Here is a 25,060-nt window from a genome sequence, read left to right on the forward strand (position 1 = left end):
GTTTAATTATTTCACTCTAGTCACATTGATTTTTTTAGAGGCTTGGAGATTGTATGAAATGAAGGATGGCAGTTGCTGCAGCCTTGCAGTTTTGCGCAGTATGAAGCTGCAGGCATAACAATCAGAAAAAAGGACACGTGTCCTCCACACTGATGCAGGACTAGCTTCCTCTATCTAAACCCCAATCTTAAATCATTATAAGAACAACCATAAACTGATCCAAAATCAGTGTTAAGGGGCAACGAGGGTGCGACACTAAGCGCTGAAGTAGAGCTGACAGACATGCTCCGTCTCCTGTTGAAATGAGAAGCCGGGCCAACTCGTAATAGTGAAGCCCGAATGTGAGACGGCCTCATTTCCGAGGGGTGAGGAGAAGCCGTTCAGAAGCCGCATATAAATCATCAACAGCCAGAGAATGTTCTTGTTCAGCCCATTACCCCTCGGCTCAATTCCTGCCATGTAGCCCCACACATATTTTCACACACCCATGGACACACACACACATTCACATACGTAGATGCTCAGCTGTACCTGGATCTGCTTGGCTAGTTTACAGAAGGGTGGGATGTAGGCTGATGTGTAGAGTTGCAGAATCGCTTCTATATGACAGACTCCAGGTTTCTGCAGCTGCTTACTAATGCTGTCCAGATCAGCACAGCGGCTCTTCCAGAAAGAGATCGCCTCCAGGAGGCCCGAGGTGTCTCCTATATCGCTTATGGGTAGAGCGCTCAACACTGCTTTTATTTGACGTGTCCAGTGGATCATCACCACTGGGAGAGAGAAAAAGACAAAAAGGGTTTGTGAGGAGCTGCATTCTACTTAATCAAACCAGCAGGTCTGCATTGAATCTTCAGTAATTGAATTCAGCAGAAAGTTTAATTTAAATCTTCATCATTCACAAAGTTCCACACACCCCTGCATGATCTTTCATTAACTTTACTAGGGATGTAATGATATTACCAATATTGTAATATTGCGTTAGCAAAACTGTCTCGATATTATTGTGATCACATGACGATATGAAACAATAGGTCTTCTAGGCAAAAAGTGTAGTTTTTAAAACATATTTAAACTTCCTATTCTAACATAAAAGGTTTTTAAAGTTGTATTTTGGGCCATTATGCTTTGGCACAGTATCTGTCATACTAACTAAATCCAAAAGCGCAATATGGCTTTTCGCACTTTTTTCAGACGATCAGCTTGTGATCCAGTGTTTTCCGTGCCTCAGAACGTCTCTGTTCACAGTGAATGCAGTGAACTTGTTTATTGCAAGTTCTGTGAGATTAGCACGCGTTGGGAATGCAATTGCCACCAGTTATGCTTTATTTTTGCAGCAGATGATTACAGCATTTCACTAGACAAACAGCTATCGGTTTAAATGGGCAACGTTACTGCAGTCCAAATTCAAAATTTTAAGTGTAGAAATTAGGAAATAAGTATTTTAATTTCCCTACTGTAATGTAAAGCAAAAACAATATACCTATGAAATATTCATTTTCATTTATTTTGCAGTGCAACTGTATTACAATATATGGCTATTACTGTCATTTTTGTTATTATTATTATAATATTATAATTAGTTTGGCTTCCTAAAACACCAGTGTGAATGTAAATTAGACTGAGACAGTATTTCACTAATAAATAGGGGGTTGAGTCCCCTTTAAAGTTCAGGTACAAGTCAATTCACTGACTTTTTTCTGACTAAAGTTTTCTTAGTTAAGAATATGGGTTGGAGCTCTTATTTTGAACTTTCAACCATTAAATCCCTATTAAATACTGTATGTTGGCTAATATTAATGCTTTTAGCAATTAATGCGGGGGTAGTACTCTTTTGCCATAGTATTTAGGATTTAATTATTTAAATTTATTTATAAAATCGTAAAAAAAAAGTGCAATTCTATCTTAGAATGGAGCGAGATGAATGTGGTTGTTGATGACTACTCTGCTCCTGAAACGCCATCAAATCTCACTTTAGAGGCAGCTCTTTGAGAATGTGGATGCTGAAGGTCAAGCTCACCCTCAAGAGCATCTCAACACATCCCATTGGTGATGCTTGTTTTCAAATCTACTGCTATTTGGCATTTTGGCCGTGACCAGCTTATAATAACCAGCATTAAATTACTGTTAACTACCGGCAGCATTTTTGTAATGCTGCATTACATTCAGCAATAGCCTAAATAGCCCAAATTCCTATACCTGTTTCTGGCAAAATAACATCAGCCAAAAAGGAAAGTCATCTCACAGCCAGAGTAAGTCATTTAGTTTTGACAAAGGATTAAAAGAAACATGCAAACAGAAATAATATTAATAATAGAAAAATATAGTATTCATTTGGAGTAAGGTTTAGTTTGTTGTTTTTGGAAAGAAGTTAATACTTTTACTCTGCGAGGATTATTTTCTAAATTAAAAATGACTGTATAATGTTACAAAAAAATATAAATGTTGTTCTTTTGAACTTTCTGTTCATCAAAGAATCAAAACATTAATCAAAGAAGTATTAAGCAGTACTTTTTCAACACTGATAAAAATAATATTTTTCTTCTTGAACATCAAATTAGTATATTAGAATATCTGCTATGACTTGGCCATAAATTTTATTTTAAAACATTAAATTGAAAACTTAATTAAATTGTAATATTATTTCAAGATATTACTGTTTTTACTATACTTTTGATTACTTAAATGCAGTCTTGATGAGCATGACTGACTTTTAAAAACATTTTCTTTAAATCTTACTAACTTTTAAACTATATTTATTAGTGGTGGGCATAGATTATTTTTTTTAATCTCGATTAATCTCACTGTAATCTTGGAATTAATCTAGATTAATCTAGATTAAAATGGCTAATTTGAATTCTGCCGAAGGCATTCGGAATATGTGTGCTACCCAAATAATGACTAAAAGTAAGTCTTTGAGAAAGGGTTTCTCAAGCCAGGTGGCGCATTAGACCAGGGGCTCATCTCCTGTTTCCAAAATGCATCACAAACTGCTTGACAATTGCATTTACAACACAATTAACTATACACACTTGTGTAACCAACTATTCCTACACTGCATGTACTCCTGCATAAAAGGCTGCGCGACGTGCGCGTTGCAGTTAAATAGACGGACGCACATGGGCATGGATATCTGCGTGCATCTTCGGTTAAACTGCATTGCTTTTAGAAGCGTCAATTCAGTTGTTTCATATAGTTTAATGTCTTTATTTCGGGATTATCAAAGTAAATTATAACTCACGCACGTGCCCTAGTAAAAAGGGTCTAGCAACGCCCCTGCTCTGCGGCTTCATAGCTGCATTCATGTTAGCACGTCTCATTTGATGTGGTAATTTCACAGTAGGCATACACACAGGTTCGAAGACTCGTTCTCGCCCCCTACAGTGCAATTCGGCTAGGTATACATCCGCACTAAAATATCAAGGTGAAAGTCATCATAGCTTGCGTAGTATAGACCCAGCTCCCAACCCAACTTTGAGAATAGATTAACGGCGATATTTTTTTTATCTCCCGATAAGAGTCTCACGTTAACGCAGCACGTTAATGCCCATAACGACCCACCACTAGTATTTATATATATTAAACTAAGCCTGTATAAATAAACGGTAACTTTTGACTTCATGTTGACTTTAGGACAGTGGAGAAATTTTAAATAAAAGTGCTTGGAGGACAAACAGTCTCTGCTCTGCCGCCTGCTGTAAAACACCCTGAGTCGGGTATCATTCATACCGTGTCCTGTGGTTTCTTTTTTTTCTTAAGTTAGCTTCTAAAATACCATTTTTCTCCAACACCTCCAAGTGCCCCCAGTTTGTCCCTTTAACCCTGGACCCCTCCAGGACCGCCAAATTTAATAAATACTCCTTTAACTTTCTTAGAGCAGCATGGCAGTGTTGAATTGAATTAGCCCTTTATTTTTGCCCTTCAGCTGTGGTTACTGTGTAAATCACACTCACAGGCTCTAGCCACGGACTGTCACGGTAGATGTAATTTCCTGCATACAGCGTCTTATGTACTTTTCACACTGTTCATTCCTCACAGTCCACTCCATCAGAAATTATTCAAGCCCTCACACACCCATTTACACACACAAGTACCCATGCATACACCCACGACCTCAGTCTTACTCTCTAGCCTTTGCACCAGACTCTTGTTCATGACGGCCTCCTCTGGGCGGTGCTGCAGAGCCTCCAGAGGGACGTAGAGCACTGTGCTGCCCAGCAGTTTGTATTTGCTGTCTGTGGAGAAGAACAACAGTTGGACATCATTAACAAGTACAAGTACAACAAGTATCATGAAATCCATCATCTCCTTCCTCATTCTTACTGCTGCAGACAGCAAATCCATCTTACATTATAGTGCTTTGCATGTTGGTGAAATGAATCAACACAAGAGCATAACAGGGAAACACAATAAAAGTTTACTGCTACACTTTTATGCCTGTGCAGCACGTGTCAGCTGTCACAAAACTGCAAAACTGGTTTTACAACTGCTGTTAGTTTTCTTTGTGGCTTTCTACAGTATTCACTGCTCCTTCCATGCTGGACATCAAAAACAATGTTCACTGCAACCACTTTAACAGGCGTTTAAAGAGTGAAAGACAGATAAAAAGATAATAGAGGTCTGTCATATAAACTTTGTGGAAGGAGAAGTCTGATGGAGGGAGACAGAAGAAAAAGCGAGATACAAAGCTGCATAGCGTATTGTGAGATGAAAAGATTAAAAGGAACAAGGCCAGTGTGTACAAGTTAGACTAGCAGCTTCATTCTGTGATGGCAGTTATGAGACATAGAAATAAAGAGAGTGTAGGAACACAATGACAGCATTCGATTGGCCTTTACAGGGAGAACAAAGACAAGCAAACGGGATACACCAGGGGGAAAGTAATGAGACATCAGAAAAAGAAAAAAAAAGATGGAAAATGAATGAGTCAGCTGGCTGAGATGCGAAAAATGTGCATGCGTGTGTATTTTTGTGTCTAATCCTATGGTGTGTGCCGTTTTTGTGTAGGAGTGAGTATACAGTGTCTATATTTATCCAGTACAAATTCCAGCCCCAATTCTTCAGCTTTGGTAAATTGGCAAGGCTTTACCTCAAGGAGTAAGAATGAACTGAGCCTGTGCTGTTATTTTTGGAAAAGGCATGGCTAACATCAATATACCTGTGGCTCTTACTTGCTTCTTTCATTTTCAACCTGAATTCCCTCTGAATTACACCACTTAACCGACTGAATACATCACTGAAGAGCACTTTGTGACCTCACTGTTATTTGTTAGCTTAATTAAAACTGATTCAAGGCAACTCTGCGGTATGCCATTTGAATCATCTTTCCATACATCTCCACTGGCTTTAAAAATGTATTTCTTGGCACCCAGTCTTAACGCCTTGAACATGATCTACAGAATGATGTGCTAAAAGAGGAGAACCAAAAGGCGAATTGTTAAAATTGTCGAACGGCTTTCTGATTACCCGGGAGCACTGCGGCGGTGCCATTCCCTGTGTAAGAAGAGCCTGTGATTGGTGGCTGCGTTATTTCTGTTTAGTCAGAGTCGTGCTGCTCTGGGTGATGTGGGTGTGCTGATTGGACTGATGAGCATAATAATTGAACCATCACGGTGCTCCACTGTGCCAGGTGATTACCTCTGAATGGCTGGCGTTGGAGAAGCTCAGTCAGATTGCAAAAAAAGCCCCCCAAAAAAGCACTGATTCTGAATCAGCTATACCTGTTAAGCCGACGGAGAGAAAATCAAAATACAAAATGGGAATCTGATCCCAGGTCAGTAGCGCTTGGGCTTAGCCTAATGTGAAAGAAACATATATGAAGCAAGCTGCTGACTGCAATATGGATGAGAGGAAGGATCAATAACATATATGTGAAGGTGGTAGTAAAAGAGAAGTCAATGCACTTCAGTGAGCATGTACGTAAATAATAAAGCATCTGGGCTGCAACGCTGCACTTTATTACTTTTTTAATGAAAAAAAAAATTCTGGTTGGCGCCGATTGCCTTGCGAGCAGTGCGACAACATATGGCGCAGTTGCGCTTCGGGTGTCCCGAGTTTGAATCCCGCCTCGTGGACCTTTCCTGATCCTGTTCCTCTCTCTCTCCCCAACTCACTTCTTGTCATATCTCATCTGTCCAATCACGAAAAAAGTGCAAAAACACCAAAAAAGAAAATTCTGTGCTATACGTATTACAAAAATATTTTTATACGAGTTTGAGATGCACTTTATGCAGCTCCTTAATGTACATGCACTTTAAAAAATGTAAATAAAGCAAAGATTACTAAAAGTATGTTTCATAAGACAATAGTGTTTCAGGCTTTCTACTTAAAAATGTCATGTTTGATTCAATTTGTTAATTGTTTTTCTTTGTAATGATTTATGAAAGTTACAATCAATTTATGAGAAAAACAAAACAAAAAAAAAAACATTTTTTTGCCAATGTACACAATTTTAAAACCACCAAGACGCCTTTCATGCCCCCCTTTTCAGCTGTTATTTATACATTAAAATGGAACCCTGTGTATTAAGACATAAATGATGTCTCTTACTGAAATATGTAGTAGAAAATTTGAAAAAGATTTTTGTTATTTAAAAAATCCACATCATTATTTACATATTTTAGACTATGAGGGCACCATATTTTTGATAACGTAGAACAGTTGCACTCGGTAATCTACTGACACTGAGCTACAATTTTTCTACCGCCACACAACTAAAAATAAAATCGTGAAACGATGACCACAGCTACTGAAAGAGCTTACAAGTGGCGATGGATTTAAGACTCAAACCAAAATCCTGTACCATCGATTTTCCCCACAAAGAGTCTAAACACACCTGGATATCTAGTGAAATCTGCACTGAGAGACTCCTTCAGTGGCTGCGGGGTCATGATAATAATATTTTTACCGCAACACAACTCAGATATAAATAAAATAGAGATACAATGCCACATTGAACGGCTTTTGGTTGTAATTTTCAGCCAATGGGAAGATGCCTGTGGACAAACAGAACTTCCTAAAGCCCTGCGTCTGTGTTCTCTCTACTTTAGCTCTGATGACTTTGTGGCTTTTAGTAGATCACAGCTACTGAAAGAGCTTACAAGCAAAGTAAACATGCCAATGCTTGTCACTGATAGAGTCTTTTAGCACAGATTTTACTCGACATTCAGGTGTGTTTAGACTCTTTGTGAGGAAAATCAAGGGTACAGCATTTGGTTTAAGCCTATGCTTGCATCGTCACCTGTAAGCTTTTTCAGCAGCTGCGGTCATCGTATCAGTGTTTTATTTTTCTAATTGAGTTACAGTGGAAATAGTGTAGCTCAGTGCCAGTAGCTCACTAAATGCAACCGTTCTACGTAATTAAAATAATGGCACTCCCCATAGTCCGATATCAATTTTTTAAATAACATAAATCTTTCATGCGTTTTCTACTACATATTTTAGTAAGATGCATCATTTAAGCTTTATTAGGCTATACAAGTCTTAATACCCAGGGTTCTCTTTAAGGCATTTATACGGTGGCCGACAGAGGCCAACGCGCTGCAAACAAGAAAACACATGCAAACAGAAAAAACGACAACAAATTAAGAAAACATCTTTATCAGTTTGACAACACAGGCGCTGCAAATCCTCGCAACACAAACACAAATACGGAAACGCGCTGCAAATTCTCACAACACAACCAAACTCAGAAACGCGCTGCGAACACACGAAGGCGCTGCGAACACACGAAGGCGCTGCATATAACACGGTCCACAACGGAAATGTTTCAGGGGGACCTCAAAAAGTGACGAACCCATCTGGGACCTGATTATTTTTTCAGTGGCTGTTGGTCAGAGCAGAGGTGTTATCGGTGAACTATCGCCTTTTAGTGATAGTATAGTATCACTTCAAGGTGATAGTGATATAAATAATCAGGTAATATAGTGATATAAATAATCAGGTCCCAGATGAGTTCGTCACTTTTTGAGGTCCCCCTGAAACATTTCCGTTGTGGACTGAGCTATATGCAGCGCATTTGTTAGTTTGCAGCGCCCTCGGGTGTTCGCAGCGCGTTTCTGAGTTTGGTTGTGTTGTGAGAATTTGCAGCGCGTTTCCGTATTTGTGTTTGCGTTGCGAGGATTTGCAGCGCCTGTGTTGTCAAACTGATGAAGATGTTTTCTTAATTTGTTGTCGTTTTTTTCTGTTTGCATGTGTTTTCTTGTTTGCAGCGCGTTGGCCTCTGTCGGCCACCGTACATTTATTTTATGCTGCCCTCCAAAGGCAAAGCGCAGTAACTACACATTTGGTCAAAATTGAGTTAAGGCCTAAAATTGACTTTGTGACAACTGTTTTGTCTTGTGGCAAAGTCTCCTGGTTCAGTTTTTCACTGGTTCAATTAATTCTTTCAGAGTAATGAGAGTGTCAACAAGTTTGACTAGCTGGTGTAAAAACTTTAAAGGCATTTTTCTCAGTTTCAGTGTTAGCGTAGTTACTGCACTCTGCCTTTGGAGGGCAGTATGCTGTGCCAAGTGTATACAGAAGGTCACAGCTACCATCTGAGAAGCACCCACACTAGATGGCACTGTGACTGTCTGTCATTACCTGTAAGTTTGCTGAGGAATCGGTGCAATTCTACAGAGTAGTTGTTCTTGGCAGTCTCTGGCCAGGCAGTGCTGAGGGTGACCTGAGGGGTGTGAACGCCGTTCATCAGCCTGAGGAGACCCTCTACGGCGCCTCCCCTTATAGAACCAAACTGCACTGAGCTCCTAAAACTCTCCTCTGTGATTATACTGTCCTCTGCCCGAATGAAGTAGGACATGTGCTCAACCACCTGGGGGGAGTGAGAGAGAGAGAGAGAGAGAGAGAGAGAGAGAGAGAGAGAGAGAGAGAGAGGGGGAGATGGAAGATGGATAAGTGGGAAAGAGAAGATGTTGCTAATTCATATTTTTGAGTGCTAATGGATTACCAGAGGTCATCACACACAGTTTAACAATGAGATCTTTGGTGTCCTGGCAAGCCACCAGATGCATTAGAAATGAACGCAACGCATGAAGAATAAATTTATTAAGGAACCTCTGCATGTTCCTTCATTAAATTGAAGCTCAAAATATCATTATAAAAACAAGCACGCTCAACCCCTGAATAATCTTCAGAGTCTTTATGAGATTGTGACACAAAAGGCTCTGATTGGGACGTTAAATGTCATTTCTCAAAATAGAGCCGCAGCATACCTGAGCTGGTATGGCGTAGTCCACGCGTAGGCCGGTCAAAGGGTCATAGTAGACAATGAGAAGCCTGACAGAAGAGTCTGAGATGAATTTATCCAAGGCTCGCTCACTTTCCTCTGTCCATGATTCCTTTGATATACCACTCAATGCTAGACGGCTTTTAAATGCTCCTCTCTGGTGGAAAAAAAAGATCAGTGAATCATATTTCAAATAAATATTTTTTTTTTATTTTCTTCAAACAATCATTTAAGTTTGGGGTCGGAAAGTTTTTTGAAAATGTTTTTGAAAGAAGTCTTTTATGTCACCAAGGGTGCATTTTTTTTTTTTTTTTGAGAAATAAGTAAAAACAGTAATATAGTGAAATTTTAATATGTTCTAATCTATTTTAATATGTTTTAAAATGTGTCATATGATCCCCTACACTACATTATTATCAGTTATTATCATTTTAGTTTCCTAATAGAAAGTTTAAAAATGAACAACATTTATTTAAAAACAAATCTTTTGAAATATTATTAAAGGTCAACTTAAGTGCTTTGAAACATGCAGCTTTATTCTATGTGTTGATGCAATTTCGACTGAAACAGGAAGACAGGGCGGGACATATCCAGCAGTCCCACCCCCTTTTTTGTAATAGCCAATAGCATTTTGTTTATATCACAGCTTGGGCCAGAGCTGTTGAGCTGGGTAAAGCCACATTTGACAGTGTACGACAGTCACAATCTCATACGTAATGCATTATCAATATATAAAATAGCATTTTGTGTAGAATTCAAATGTGTCCAATACATGTTGAGGTCTGTGCCGACTCACACATATGATCCGCTCTGTGCTATCGTCTTTCTGGAGGCTGTGTGTGCGCTGCAGCAGTTCGTGTAACTCAGTGTGAATGCGACATTATTCGCCTCAACGGAATGCATTTTTACACTGTCTGAACTGTTCCCTATCCTCTATATAGTGCACTACATGCCATTTACCATACAGAAAATACAAATTCTGTGAACAAGTGAGCGATTTTAGCCGCAGATTCAGTGTCTATTTATAGTATAGGCAGGGGGAGGGATGCGTCAGATTCTAGACAGCATTTGTTCAGACAGAAAGTTTGATGAGAAGCTGAAGTGCTGGGTGATGTCATTAAAATTGTTGATCCATATTGGCGGAAGATAAAGACTTACGTTTTGAATGCTTATTTCTTCTAAATGCAAATTTTGTTATTGTTTTGGAGCACACTAGCTTATAGATAACCTTAAAGGGTTAGTTCACCTAAAAAATGAAAATTAGCCCATTATTTACTCACCTTCAAGGTGTAAATGACTTCCTTCTTTCAATTGAATGCAGTCGGAGGGTTTAGCAGAGGGGTGTATAAAGACCTGCTGTAGCAAATTGATGCATTTTTGTAACAAAAATATCCATATTTAAAATGGATTAATCAGTTTAATCTAGTTTGGGCAGATGACGTAGGACATATGCATACTGCTTGCACCTGTGTGTCTCACGAAAACCAGTCACCTCTTGGCTTATATCGAAATCCTCAGACATTTTTCTTTACAAATTCTTGTTTTGTACTTCTAATTCGTGACCACAGTGTTTTTCTCTGTCCACTCGCAATCTTATTCGTCACTTCTATGTGGCGCTTTCGCAACGCATACATCCCACATTATCCGCCCCAAGTGGCTTCCATATACAACTGTTAGAGCAAGCTAGAGAAAAGTGATTATTACATTTTAAATATGGACATTTTTCTTACAGAAACACATCGATTAACTACAGGAGGCCTTTATTCACCCCCCGGAACCAGGTGAGGCACTTTTAATTATGGATGGATGCATGTTATTGTACTTGTTTTGGACTGTTGAAGAGAAACACCCACCCATTGCCAATATAAAGCCTGGAGGAGCCAGAACATTTTTTGTTCCGAAAACTCCAATTGCATTCATCTGAAAGAAGGAAACCATATACACCTAGGAGGGTGAGTAAATAATGGGCTAATTTTCATTTTTGGGTGAACTAACCTTTTAAGGCTAACAAATTCATACTAAAAGCCAAAAATTTTTTTATTTTGATTTCATAATGTATTTACTGTCATGTTTATGCGTCCTTAATACAAATATCACTATATTACTATTGTTACTATATATATTTTATACTATATACTTTTTTATATGGCGTGACACTATTTACAATTCAGCAACTACGTTTTTAGTACACTGTTGTTATGTGGCAGGGCATATACAACCAAACTGGATGAAACATGATATGGCTTAACATCAAATTATATGGTGAGAGTATTTTGCATGTCAAACTGGATGAAAAACCCCCATCATCCTCTCAGAAGTTGCGTGGTGTAACACATTACATTAATAATTAGTCTTATCTTTGTTCTAAAAGCATCACATAACTACCATAAACATATTGATATTTGTCTAAAGGGCTAATGTCAGTGAATGTGCATTACTATAACAAATGTCATTACAACCAGCTCACCAGCTGCTTTTTCTACAGGGTCTCCCAGCAGGGGCGGACACACTGAGCAACTGCATGTAAATGCCATTGCCTTTTTCCAGCCAGAGGGCTGTAATTAATTCTATTAACCTCATTGATGAAAGGACAGAGATGCTGTAAGTTCGCTGGCTGGCTCTGCCCACTCGCCCCTCACTTTCTCAGTTATTTCTTCCTCCCGTGCTATTTGCATCAGCCATCATTTGTGACCAAGGGTTATCTATCTTGTTTAAGCCAAAGACCTCGTCATGCGTATGCATGAGCCTGCAACGGAAATTACAGTTCAACAATATGCTTCTCTTCTTCCTCTATTTTGAAGACCACTGGGTGGAATTTAATGATGTTTCTCGCACTAACTTGCTGCCGTCCTCCGGATTTGTGTGATCGATGATGAGGTCTAATGTGTGAACGGGGCCCAAACAAGACCTTTAAGCAGTGCTTAATTTGTAAATAAATAATTGCCGGATCCAAAACAGCAGTTAAAAGGCGCTGTGACCGACACTGACAACACAACTTCAGTTTTACCGGAACGTTCAATGACGCAGCATCAACTAGTTTACAAGTTTCTGCATGGACTGCAGCCTAGTGCACAAACCCTGGGTCAACAGGATGATGGAAATGTAAGTTACATTGCAAATAAAATGTGTTGTCATAAAAATAAAACACAATCATAGTCTATAAATGAAAGGTATCTGACTTAAATATTGAAACATTTTAAAACAAATGTAAGGCGCAAACAAGTTTACAAAAAGGAAACCGGAGAACCGAGATGAAAGAACGCGCATCCTGTGAGCGTGCATAAATAAAACCCTTTACGGAATTATGTCCAACTCTTTCTGTCTGACCAAAAATAGTGGAGTATTTTATGTTTCAGCTATTGGATCGCGCTGGCGCCTTGCGTGCGCACACACCACATGTTCTAGTAATTCAAACTTGACATTGCAGTCTGTACATTATCAAAATAAGATACAGTTAATCAAACATTTATAATGTTACTTTGGTCAATTTAAATAGTCTGTAGTTTAATCGGTCCAGTCTGCTGGCGCATTTTTGCTGAAGAGAATATTTTTTCCATCGATATATGCACGTAAAAACCTACTATACATTATAAATAATAGTTTATCATTCAAATACATTGCGAATATGGAAACACTTTGATTTATGCCGAATTACAGAGGTAGGCTACGTGAGCCCAACGCCTGGTATTTTTAGTTTCGCTTTGTTTTGGTTTCTCAGCTTTATTTATTTTATTTCATTCCTGTTCTGAATACCGTTACATTTAAATGATTTGTTTTGGAGTCAGAGTTACTAACTTACAGCTATGTTTATAGTGTTGATAATGTTTATACATTATAATATTTCGCTTGATTTGGTATTATTTCTAATATTACAGTCTCTTTCTAAACATTCCGCTGCTCACTAATATGTTTTGCGAGCAGTGCACGTTTGGAAAGAGTGGGTTAAGCAGTTAGCTCCAATAAATGAGAGCGATTTTGAACTTAAAAAAGCTGATTGGTCAAAAATATGTTGAGGTCCAACAAGCATCTTCCAAACACATCCACATAAACCTGCGCTTGCTCTGTCATGTATGCATGCACGCACGGTCACAAAAGCACTTGATAATGCCGGATCTTTAAAAACAAATACCGGAACGCAAAAATCCAAAATCTGACATTTGCCGGAACAGGATCCGGCAGGATCCGGCTCAAATTAAGCACTGCCTTTAAGCCTACGGAGCATGTGGAGAGCGGATGAAATATTCACTCACATCATTAGAAGAACTCAATAACGCCGATATGAAAGCACTGATTAGTAAGCCAGGACCGCAGGCGCGAGACTCAAGCGAGGGAAAAATTATAAATTGCAGATTATAATCAGATAAGAATCCCAATCATTGTGAGGTGATTTATCAGTGTCTGTGCCTAAAGGCTTGTAATTTAGCATGTACGAGTGAATTACCAGCCGTTTCGTGTAGGAATCTACTTCCTCTGCTGAAACATCCACCTCTGAGACAGGCTTCTCTTTCTCAACTGAAAAAAAAAAAAAACATAATGCAAAGAGCAATTCAAACAACCAACTGAGTTTAGATTAGAAAACATTTTGCACCACAGTTCAGGTCTAGCTTGTGGAAAGACAGAATAATACAATTATGGCTCTTCTGCAAAAACTTTGTTCTACAAGGTGCCTAAAAACACAAGAAATAATGTAAGAATAAGTAAAAACATATCAAGCGAAAAGTGGCAGAATGTGAATACAAAAAAGAAGTGTGAAAATAATCACAAATATACAATGGTCACAGGCGCAGAGGTCCTACAATTAGATTGTGGTGGAACCAATCCATTTGCAGCTCCTTTTCTTACTGAAAGCCCATTTCTACTACGTGTTGGCTTTAGAAAAAATAAAAGTTGAAAGTGAGTGTGAGTGCATTAGATGTTAGCGATGAGTGGCAGTAAAGGAGCTTTCTGTCACACTTTTCAATGATTAATAACTCTGCACCACTATACCGTTGTGCTGACACTTTCGGCACCATTTTAAATACATTATGACCTCAAACTCAGTGCCTTTTTTTAGCATAATGTAAATAACTGGCAGATCAGAGGAGACAGGGGTAGCTGCAGCCTGGAGCAATGAGCGTGCCGAAAGGTAGGGGCGTGCCAAAAGTTTTCTCATTGGTCTCGCTTTTACTGTATTGGCCAATCAGCGTTAAACTTTTGTTCCACACTCCAGTCCAGCTGGTGGCGGTAAAGCACTTTTCAGTTGGTTTACAAACCGCCAAACAAACTTTAAGAAGAAGAAGGCTAATCAGCATTAAGTAATTAACTTTAGGCAAGAGAAGATTGCGGTGGTAAGTGTAATTCATCATATGTTTATCTGTGCTTTATATAACGTAGTTATGTATATTACGATAGTTTGTTCTAATGCAAATTACTTTGCGTTATATCTCAAAGCTTTTAGTAATTAGTTTAACGTTACTGTTGTTGATCATTATAAGGTTGAAGACTACAAGTACACAAAAAATGTGTGCACATATATATATATATATATATATATATATATACCTGTATAATGAATAAAAGCAATCAAATATAGTTTTTTATTCTGAAAGTCATGTTAAAATGTCACAGATGTACAATTTATTTATTATGGCAATATTGCCAATGTGTGTACATTTTACTTTCTTTTGTTAAAATTTTGGCTGTTAATGAACATCTAAATATGCTGGCCTGAATGTGTCATTTTTTTACTTATTATAAATATTACTAATTGTTATTTTAAATGTTATATAGATAAAAAATACATAGAAAGTTTATTGCATTCAATCAGAGTTTTTTTTTTTTTTTTACTTGTGTAGGTTTTGTTAACTGTAAATCTGTCAGTCCAGAAGTGAGGAAAGAATACAGAGTGGAGTTTGAGTTCACCAGGTGCGCTTACTGTTGATACATCTACAAAAACACCTTTGGATACAGTGGCAGTGGAAAGAAGGGGATCTTCACAACCTTCTATTCAGACAAAGAGTTTGCTGGCTTCTGTTCAGTGGACTGCTACTACAAAATGAATAAATGTTTTTGTTTACTTGAATTTAAAACAAAACTAAATTAAAAAAAAAATTGTGAATAAAGCTGTGTCTGTTTGCTAAATGAATTGTCATTTAGCAGAGAGTTACTAAACACTTGACTCATTTTTCAATTCAGTGGTGTTTTATTAACTAGTGTTCTGGATCGAGCAAAACATAGTTTTCAGGGTAATATATTACAATAGGTTTTGTTTGTTAAAATTAATGTATTAACTAACATTAACTGTGAACAATACATTTATTACAGCATTTTTTAAGCTTTGTTAGTATTAGTTAATAAAAATACAGCTGTTCATTGTTATATGTTCACTTCAAGTGCTTTAATGAAAAGAATACTACAATAAAATAAATAATAAAAATAAATAAATAATAAATAAAATACATTTACATGACTTTGCAAAGGGGTTATAAAATATAATTCACTAAACTCAGTAAAAAAAAGCTAGTTTAATAGCCTTATTACTCGTAAGGGTACACAAAGATGAAGTTAGAATTTTGAGATAATTTATTAACTAAATATGCTGGCCTGAATGTGTCATTTTTTTACTTATTATAAATATTACTAATTATTATTTTAAATGTTATATAGACAAAAAATAAATAGAAAGATTATTGCATTCATTCAGAGTTTTTTTTTACTTGTGTATTGTTAACTGTAAATCTGTCATTTAGCAGAAAGGAAAGGGAAATAGCGAAACTATAACCTAAACTTGCCGTGGTGATGACGTCAGTAACCCGCACCATGCAGGCAGTTTTCACAAAACCTTTTGGCACGCCCCTGCTTTTCGGCGAGACCGATGAGAAACCTTTTGCCACACCCTCACCTTTCGGCACGCCCATTGCTCCAGGCTGCAGTTACCCCTACTTGGATCAGAGAGCTGCTTGTACACTATTTACAAGAGGGAGGCAAACACTAACAACACAGTAGCTTGTTTCTATTTCATACCTGCAACCTCTGGCACTTCTAGAGAGACGTCACTTGAGACCGGCGTGGAGGATATGCCTTTGCTCTTGGAGTGACCTTTCTCTGTATCGGACTGCATGGACATGCTGGAAGATGAACGGGCAGGCTGGGGGGTCCCTGGGTCAGCCATCCTGAGAGACTGATACCTCTGTGGGCACGCTCACCTTTCAGTAAGAGTAGGGCACAGATATAGTGAGTCATACAATAACCACATACTCTATTTTCAGTGGTGTTTGCTAAAATAGGCATCACTGTTATTATCGTTTATATATATGGTTTAGAATTCAGAAACTGAGATTCTGAAGGATCATGTGACTGGAGTAATGATGCTAAACAAATCAGCTTTGAAATAAAATCAATTAAAATCTAAAAATATATTCAAATAGAAAGCTGTTTTACTGTTTTTGCTGTACTTTGGATCAAATAAATGCAGGCTTTGTGAGCAGAAGAGTCTTCTTTAAAAACATTAAATGTCACAGGGAAGGTCAGAGACGTGCGGATCCATTCGCAGCATTTATTAGATAACACAAAACAAACGAACACAAAGGGGCAGGCAGAAATCGTCATCAAAAAACAGGCAGAAAGGTCGGGGCTGGCAGCGAGAATCAAACACGGGAGGGAGTCCAGGAATCAAACACACGGGAAAACAAACACGGGAAGAAATGCTCAGAATTACGACCATGAGGAACAATAAGACTTCGCCCCGGAAGTGTGTGTGTCTGTGGCTTAAATGCATGTGAGTAAATGTGGAACAGATGTGTGCAGCAATCAGTGCAGTGGGTAACGAGGAGCAGGTGTATGCAGTGATTGGTGCAGTGGCTTGTGGGGAATGAAGTCCAGAATGTGTAGTGCAAGAGTTCATGATGACAGGATCGACCAGATACGTGACATTAAAAGTCTTACTGTTCGAAAACAAGTATAAATTCAAAAATATAAGCAGCGTAACTGTTTTCTACATTGATATAATACAGTAATAACATTGGTGTTTCAAGAGCACCAAATCTACATATTTGAATGTTTTTGAAGGATTATGTGACACTGAACACTGGAATAATGACTGCTAAAAAAATCAGATTTGCTATCACACTAATCAATTAAAATAGAAAGAAGTTATTTTGAATTGCAATAATATTTCACAATATTACTGTTTTTACTGTATTTGTAGTAAAAACCTTTGGTAAAAACTTAATTTTTTCATGGTAAGGTTGACATTTGCATGGAATTACCCATTTATTAACAAACAACCACAGCCTTGTTTAGCATAAAATATGTCCTTTAAAAACATTAAAAAATCTTACCCCCCCAAACAAACACATATAGATTTGACAGTACCGAGGGTTCAATTACAATATGTGCTCAACATAATGATGCTTCATCAGTTGTCTAAGAGCTCTGTGATTTCCCTAGATGCTATTTTTGGTCAAAGTAAATAAAAGCAATAAAGACCAGAGGCAGACGCAAGCTTTTTTTTTTTTTTTTGAACATCAGAGACGGCGAAGAACCTTTTAGCATAGGCGAGCTACCAGTCTCCAAGCACTACAATATTGCGTTCTCTCATAGTCTCTTCCTAGACAGACGATATGGATAAATCTGCCTCGCTGGATCTGCCTCAGTCAGGAAGCGAGAGCAAAAATATCTAGCTCATAAACTATTTATCTTTTCCAAGCTGATGTCTCTCCCTCCATTTCCACATTTAGTTGTCAACACCAGAAGACCCTCCTTCTTTATTGAAGCTTTGATTCAGCTCCCAACTTGTCAGTTTTGTTGAGTGCTGTATGTAATAAAGCAGACAGTTTGGAGGCAATACAAAAGGATGAAAAGGTAAGACAGGGAGTCTGTGAGTAATGGAAAACATTTAAAACTGCAGATCCCGTCAGATCAGATGAAATTTGGAAAGCAGCAGGTGAGTTTGATCAGTTAAAATAAGTCTGTGAGCCACACTGCATCAGATGAACTGTCAAAGCAAAGACTGTGGGAGGCAACAGGCTGATTATAAAGGACTTCAGGAATTTAAGCTCTTTATTGAATACAATTATAAGGATTTCGAGATCTAAATCCGATCCTGTGAGATTATTATCTTTCTTCATTCTCCATTTACGGATTGATGTCGACTGATATAGTTATTTTAAAGCAATTAAACTGTTAGAAAAGTTAACAAGCACTAGTTCTCCTAAAACACATTCGGAATAAGTACGTAATTTAAGTTAAATAAGTTAAAACTGAAAACTCAAGTAAAAACCGTTCGTTTTGAAAATAACCGGCGCCTATTTTCGACAGTCTCAGCTGAGTTTCAAATAAACAAGCGAAATATCACTCTTACCTACGAAATACTTTCTCTGACAGCTCCTTCCACCGTGTGAAGCTAAATATAGCACTATATAAATAACCAAAAGTGCTTAAAGTTTTCAAGTTTCAAGGAGTAAACGCCATTCAAACGCTGCTGCGCGTGGGGACTCTGTGGACGCGTCTCTATGGAAACGGCGCACGACGCTGGCTATTACGTATGCCATTGACGCTTGAAATGAAACCACGAAACACCCCGGTTGTAAATATTTAATTACTGCCGTAATTCTTATATTTTTGGAAATAAGAAAAGCATCTGCTCTGTGGTTCAGAAAATAGCACAAGAAGGAAGATGTGTGTTTTTCTTTTGATTGACAGAGATCACGACCATGTTTTACCTTCAGCAGATGTGTGTTAAATAAAAAACCGAACGGAATGGCAGTGTGTTTATATATTATGTTAGCTTATAATACTCCAATGTCAAACACGGCCTTGTCTCCAGAGAGAAATGATTATGATTCTTTCTCGAGTACAGATGACACACTATTGCCTTACTGAATTCAAAATAGCTCAAGGATGCATTAAACTAGCCTGCTGAAACATAGAGTATGGGTGAGAAAAGACATGCTGATTGTAGTTAGTAGAAGATAAAAGGGCCGTTTTAAAATGAAGGTCTGTTTAATAAAACTCAACAGTACGCTTTGAAATCCTGTCCACAAGTAACTGGAAAACATCCAGAGGCATCATCAATGGTTGAATGCACATATATTGTTGGAAACATCTTAAATTAAATAGTCTTTTTCCAAAAAAATTGTACACAAGGTACACATTTCTAGTAATTGTACAGTTAATTCTCATATTGTATTTTCAGAAAGTTTGGGAATATTTGTCCTTTCCCCAAATTTGTCACTATACCGAAACACATAGGCTATAATTTAATTAGAAGGGTTATATTGACCTATTAAGATTTTGCTTACATCTACATTGTAAAAATATATTTTTGCTATTTTATTTTTTTTTTAAAATCAGAGGTAAATCAATAACAATTTCATTTTTAACAATATTTCAAGTGTAATTTATGAGATTTGTTGTATTTTGAATCCAATTTTTCTTTGTATAAGGCAAAAAGTTGATCATACTGATTTCAAAGTTAAGGATTCATTAGTTTGAATATACAATGAACTAGGGTTGCACGGTATACCGGTACTACGGTAGTATCGCGATACTAAAGCTTAAAAATACCCGCGGTGCCATTGCATTTTTGAAACGGTAGTATCGTATATGCACGGCAGGAACACTGTTTAAAACGTTCATTTGAACATGCACGCCAGCACACCAAAATGTCTTTCTGCTGTGCTTTGTGTAGTACAGGCTGTCTCTAAGCTTCATATGGTATCCAGTGTTTCCCGACGCTTCAGTTCAGTTTGAAATGAGAAGGTGCACGCGCACGTCGTTGTTCACGCTGCAGTTTATCAGAAGAGAGGGTCTGATTCAGACCGTCTGATGTTATTTAAAAAAAATAGCAGTTCAAGAATCACTTATTCAACATATTTATAGTTTTTTCGTATTTTCATTCCTTTGCCCACTTTTAGAACAGGTGAAATAATTCGTTTCTGGAAGGATCGTTGATCACGAATGCAATTCCATTCATTAATATACTAGCTGCTTTCCACTTGGTTCTTATTAATCATTATATATATTTTATATATTATAAATTAATGTTTTAATATATAAGCTGCTTACTTTCAAGATATGCGAGCAAAAATGCTCCTGACAGTTCAGCAAGATGTTTTTGTTTCGTTTCTGTGTTCGAATCCATATCTGCGTTGGTTTGGGCGAATCACTGATGTCATCATTCACCATTCATAAAAACAGTCATTTGATTCACTCCTGAATGATTCAGCTGTTTTGAAAGAATCGTTTGAACGACTCAGTGATTCAATTCCCATACTATTTCTATATTCAGAGTTTTGTATTTAAAACATTAATCTGTAATCTATTATTTATGCAATTATAAATAAAGTCTAAATGTATAAATACCACATCTAAATGTCACTTCATGCAGCTTCTGCGCATTGCTAAGATGAGTAATGTTGACATGATTTCATGGAAAACAATAGCCAGTCATTCATTCACATTAATGAAGTATTCAGAGAAAAAAATGTTGTCTGTTTTCATTTACATCTTTTTATTTATGAAACTTTGATTCATTTTGTAGAATAGAATTTTAAATGAACAAAATACTGCATGGTATCGCGATACTACTTGGTATCGTGATACTTCAGCTGGTATAGTATCGTAAGTCATTTTTATGGTATCGTGACAACCCTACAATGAACTGAAAACTATCATAACATCTTAGTTGATAATTCAGTAGACTTTATTTTTGACAAAACGTCCTACACTTATAATAAAGGTGCTTCACGATGCCATAGAAGAACCTTTTTGTCTAAATGGTTCTATAAAAAACCTTAAACATCTGAAGAACCTTTCTGTTCCACAAACGGTTCTTTGTGGTGAAAAAAGGTACTTCCGATTATAAAAAAGAAAGAAAGAGATGGTTCTTTAAAGAACCTCTGACTGAATGGTTCTTTGTGGAACCAAAAATGGTTCTTCTATGGCATCACTTGAAGAACTTTTCAAAATACCTTTATTTTTAAGAGTGTATGTTTTGGTAGTGACTGCACATTTTCAGTATTAACAGTAATGCTCTGGCAGCAACCACATCACATTACAGAATTTTAACTTGCATCCTAAACACTACTAAAACATACTAAAATACAAAAAAAAAAAAAATTGCATAACTGTACAAAAATGTGTTTTTTCCCCCAAATATGGGGAATATGTGTTTCCTTTTGTTACTACCAAAACACAAAACAATGATGACATGTTTTGGTCATGACATGTTTTCAGTAGTGACAAATTTATGGAATAACGCCCTTAAAAAAAATCTTTGACGTCTATGACAATCGGTGATCATATTTCTAGTTTAATTGGTAGTTATTGTTTAACCTAGCTCAAAGATGCTAATCAGTACATGGTTACTTAGCACAGTTCTACAACAGTGGTACACATAAAAAAAACTTAATGTTATGGAATAACTCCTAAAAAAGTGTGCTTAATTGCAGAAAAAAGGTGTTCAGTAATGACATTCCTTAAAGGTTATTTTTCAGACTTTTGAACACATTTACCTTAAAATGATAAGGCATCTACTCACCATGTAGCCATGAATATTTCCTGATCATAAATGTAGGGGTGTAGTAAATCAGTCTCAGCCAATGGACTGTAGTGACATGAAAATACAGGACACATTTTTTTAATGTAAAGTTTCATATATAATTTACAAAGAAAATATAAAATAAATATTTTTTTAAAGGGGTCATCGGATGCCCATTTTCCACAAGTTCATATGATTTTTTAGGGTCTTAATGAAAAGTCTCTAATATACTTTGGTTAAAAATTCTCAATAGTAGTGTAAAAAAAAACACCCTTTTAAATATCATCTTATTTTATTGCATGGGCCCTTTAAATGCAAATGAGCTCTGCTTGCTCCGCCCCTCTCTGCTGAGGGATTACCAGCTGTAATGTTTACTTTAGCCGCAATTAGCTGCATTTAGCCGCATTTATCGGCGAAACTTGCCAACAAACACTATTAAGAAAGGCCATTTGTAAAGATGCATAAAAAACCCTTATACACACTTCTGCTGTGGGTGAAGCTGCATCAGGAATGATTCACACGAACATAGAAGCATATGTAGATCGGGATCTGTGCTTTTGTTTTAAAAACGAAAGTAACGTTGTCTTCTGCCTCTTCAGCGGCTCAGATGTCAGAAGTAAATGACTACTGCTATGTTCATTATTACATCCAACAACAGAACACCTCAATCGCTCAATTAGAGTCTTCATCTGCACCTGCTGACACAATGGCGATCGTATTCGGACTGTTTCAGCTCGGTGAGGGCGGGTCTAAGGTAAGACGCTCATGTCAATTAACTGTGTTTCGTCACACAAGAAGCTGAGAATGACCTGATTTTAAAAAGGGGATATTACTTTTAAAGATTAAAAAAATACCACTGGGTGGATTTTTATCATTGTAGGGTGGTTGTGCACACAAACTGCCAACACACATTAATGTTCAAACAACATGTAAAAGTTAGTTTTGCATCGGATTACCCCTTTAACTTCACTTTTTAAAAGAATCAAAAAGATACTTTTAAAAACAGCAAAGGAAAAAAAACATTTTTTAAATTTCATTTTCATAAATTGAATTAGGGTTCAGAACAGCCACCTCCCAATTGAAAGTACCCAATAAATGATGATTTTCTATATATTAAGCTTACTTATATTTTAAATACTATTGTGTGTTTCAATAGATTATAAAAGGATTTTAGTAAACATGTAAGATTTGAATACTTAAATGCTTTTTAAATGTGGTTGTGGGACAGCAGTTTGAACCAATTCTGTAAAATGTATATATGAATAGACTCCAAAACAGCCTTTGTGGATTTATCAAAGTTCAAGCACACATCTTTTAAAACCCCACATATTTGTTTGTCATTTTTATCACTCTTACCACTCTTAAAAATGGCTCTGAGTGCAAATGGACAAGCTGTAGGATTTGTTCAAGTCATCTGACCCTGGGGAGCCGATCAGTGAGCCTCCATTCACTCTTTGTGTGTAAGTACAGCAACTCAGATGGTGCACAATCCCCAGATGCCATTTTCATTCCCTTTTTTCTGCTTCAAAATGGTGAGGAGCAGGACTTTGACAAAAGGCAGCAATGGGAGTTGAAGTTCATGGCTGGGGTCTATAATCTTTTATTTAAAAATGGGAGATTAAAGATTATACCCTCTAAACCCATTGGATGAAGAAGGTGCACTTTCAGCCTCTGATAATATCACTCACACTCTTTCAACCTCCACTCATAATGCATTTCACTTTTTGATTATAGACACAGACACACACATAGACGTACACTCCCTACATTTCTCTTTCTCACCCATGCACACTCCACTGAGATATATGGCTTGACAGAGCCCCTCCGAGAATCTGAGTGCAAGTCAAACTAAATTTCCCTACCGGGACCTAAAACGCTCCCCCGTAATGCTACGGCAAACAACTTTGCATTGCTCACTGGATTGTCTTCTGCAGTATATTAAATTATGAGCTAATGCACCTTTTGCACAAAAAATATCATCCTCTTGAGTGCTGAAAAAGAAAAATAGGCCTGAAATAATAAATGGGAGGCAAAAGAGGTATGATAATTTTTTGAATATGAATTTAAAAGCAACAGGTTTTAGTGGTTGCTATTATGGACTACCAAGAATAATGGAGAGCGAGAGAGCTGGATGACATTTTTCTCAGCTAAAACCCGGAACAAGAGTATTTTTGCACTTCTAGTTAAACCGTCCCAAAGTCAATGGGTTTTTTTGAACAGGTTTTTGCTTAAATGTTTAAAATATGGTCTGTGGTTAACATAAGCTTAAGTTATTTTCATGTGTTATTTTATGACAGAACGCCAGCTCCTGCGTCAGCAGCACCACACGCATTTATAAAAACTACCCTGTTCAAAAGTTTACATACACTTGAGTCTCTTGTTTGTCCTGAACAGTTAAACTGCCTGCTGTTCTTCAGAAAAATCCTTCAGGGTACAAAAACTCTTTGGTTTTTCAGCATTTTTGTGTATTTGAACCCAACAATGACTGTATGATTTTGAGATCCATCTTTTCACACTGAGGACAACTGAGGGACTCATATGCAACTATTACAGAAGGTTCAAACGCTCACTGATGCTTCAGAAGGAAAAACCATGCGTTAAGAGCCAGAGGGTGAAAATATATTGAATCTGAAGGGTACATTTTACTTATTTTGTCTTCTAGGAAATGTAACCATCTTCTTTAACCTCTGATTGGCAGTACTAAATAAAAAAATATAACATTTAGGCAAAATAAGAAATATTAAAACATCTCCATTCTGTTCAAAAGTTTTCACCCTTTGGCTCCTAATGCATGTTTTTTTTTTCTTCTGGAGCATCAGTAAGCATTTGAACCTTCTGTAATAGTTGCATAAGGGTGCCCCAGTTGTCCTTAGTGTGAAAAGATGATTCTCAAAATCATACAGCCGTGGTTGAAAAGGGTTCAAATACACAAAAATGCTGGAAAACCAAAGAATTTGTGGGACCTGAAGGATTTTTCTAAAGAACAGAAGGCAGTTTAACTGTTTAGGAGAAAGAAGGAACTATCACTAAAAAAAAAAAAAAAAATTCAGGTAACAACATTGCAGACTATATGTAAACATCTTATTCAACTCAGTACTAAACAAACAATAACATGCATTGTATATGATGGCTCTTATTTTGGTAAAATAATTAACATTTTGCAGATTCTGAAAGGGGGGTGTAAACTTTTGACCTCAACTGTACATTATAATAATTTAATAAGACACACATATTTGCAATATCAAGCAGCAAAACGAGCTGTTTTGTACAGCTAAAAATAGCTGGACGTGGATGAGACCGCAAGCCTGACCCATAAA

At 37.2% G+C, this 25,060-nt stretch overlaps 1 protein-coding gene across 1 annotated transcript in view; it reads right to left on the reverse strand.

The window, feature by feature from the left end:
* The window catches only part of LOC141332155 (dynein axonemal heavy chain 2-like), a 326,684-nt gene extending 310,311 nt beyond the window's left edge, over positions 1-16,373 (reverse strand). Inside the window, exons 1-6 of the mRNA XM_073837257.1 lie at positions 16,226-16,373; positions 13,665-13,735; positions 9,210-9,380; positions 8,581-8,809; positions 4,122-4,232; positions 532-770 (exon numbers count right to left, since the gene is read on the reverse strand). Of these exons, the coding sequence (XP_073693358.1) occupies positions 532-770; positions 4,122-4,232; positions 8,581-8,809; positions 9,210-9,380; positions 13,665-13,735; positions 16,226-16,373 (969 nt within the window). The remainder of the gene's footprint in view (positions 1-531; positions 771-4,121; positions 4,233-8,580; positions 8,810-9,209; positions 9,381-13,664; positions 13,736-16,225) is intronic.
* Positions 16,374-25,060: the final 8,687 nt, after the last annotated feature.

The sequence above is a fragment of the Garra rufa genome, chromosome 3, assembly GCF_049309525.1.
Source record: "Garra rufa chromosome 3, GarRuf1.0, whole genome shotgun sequence".
NCBI lineage: Eukaryota > Metazoa > Chordata > Actinopteri > Cypriniformes > Cyprinidae > Garra > Garra rufa.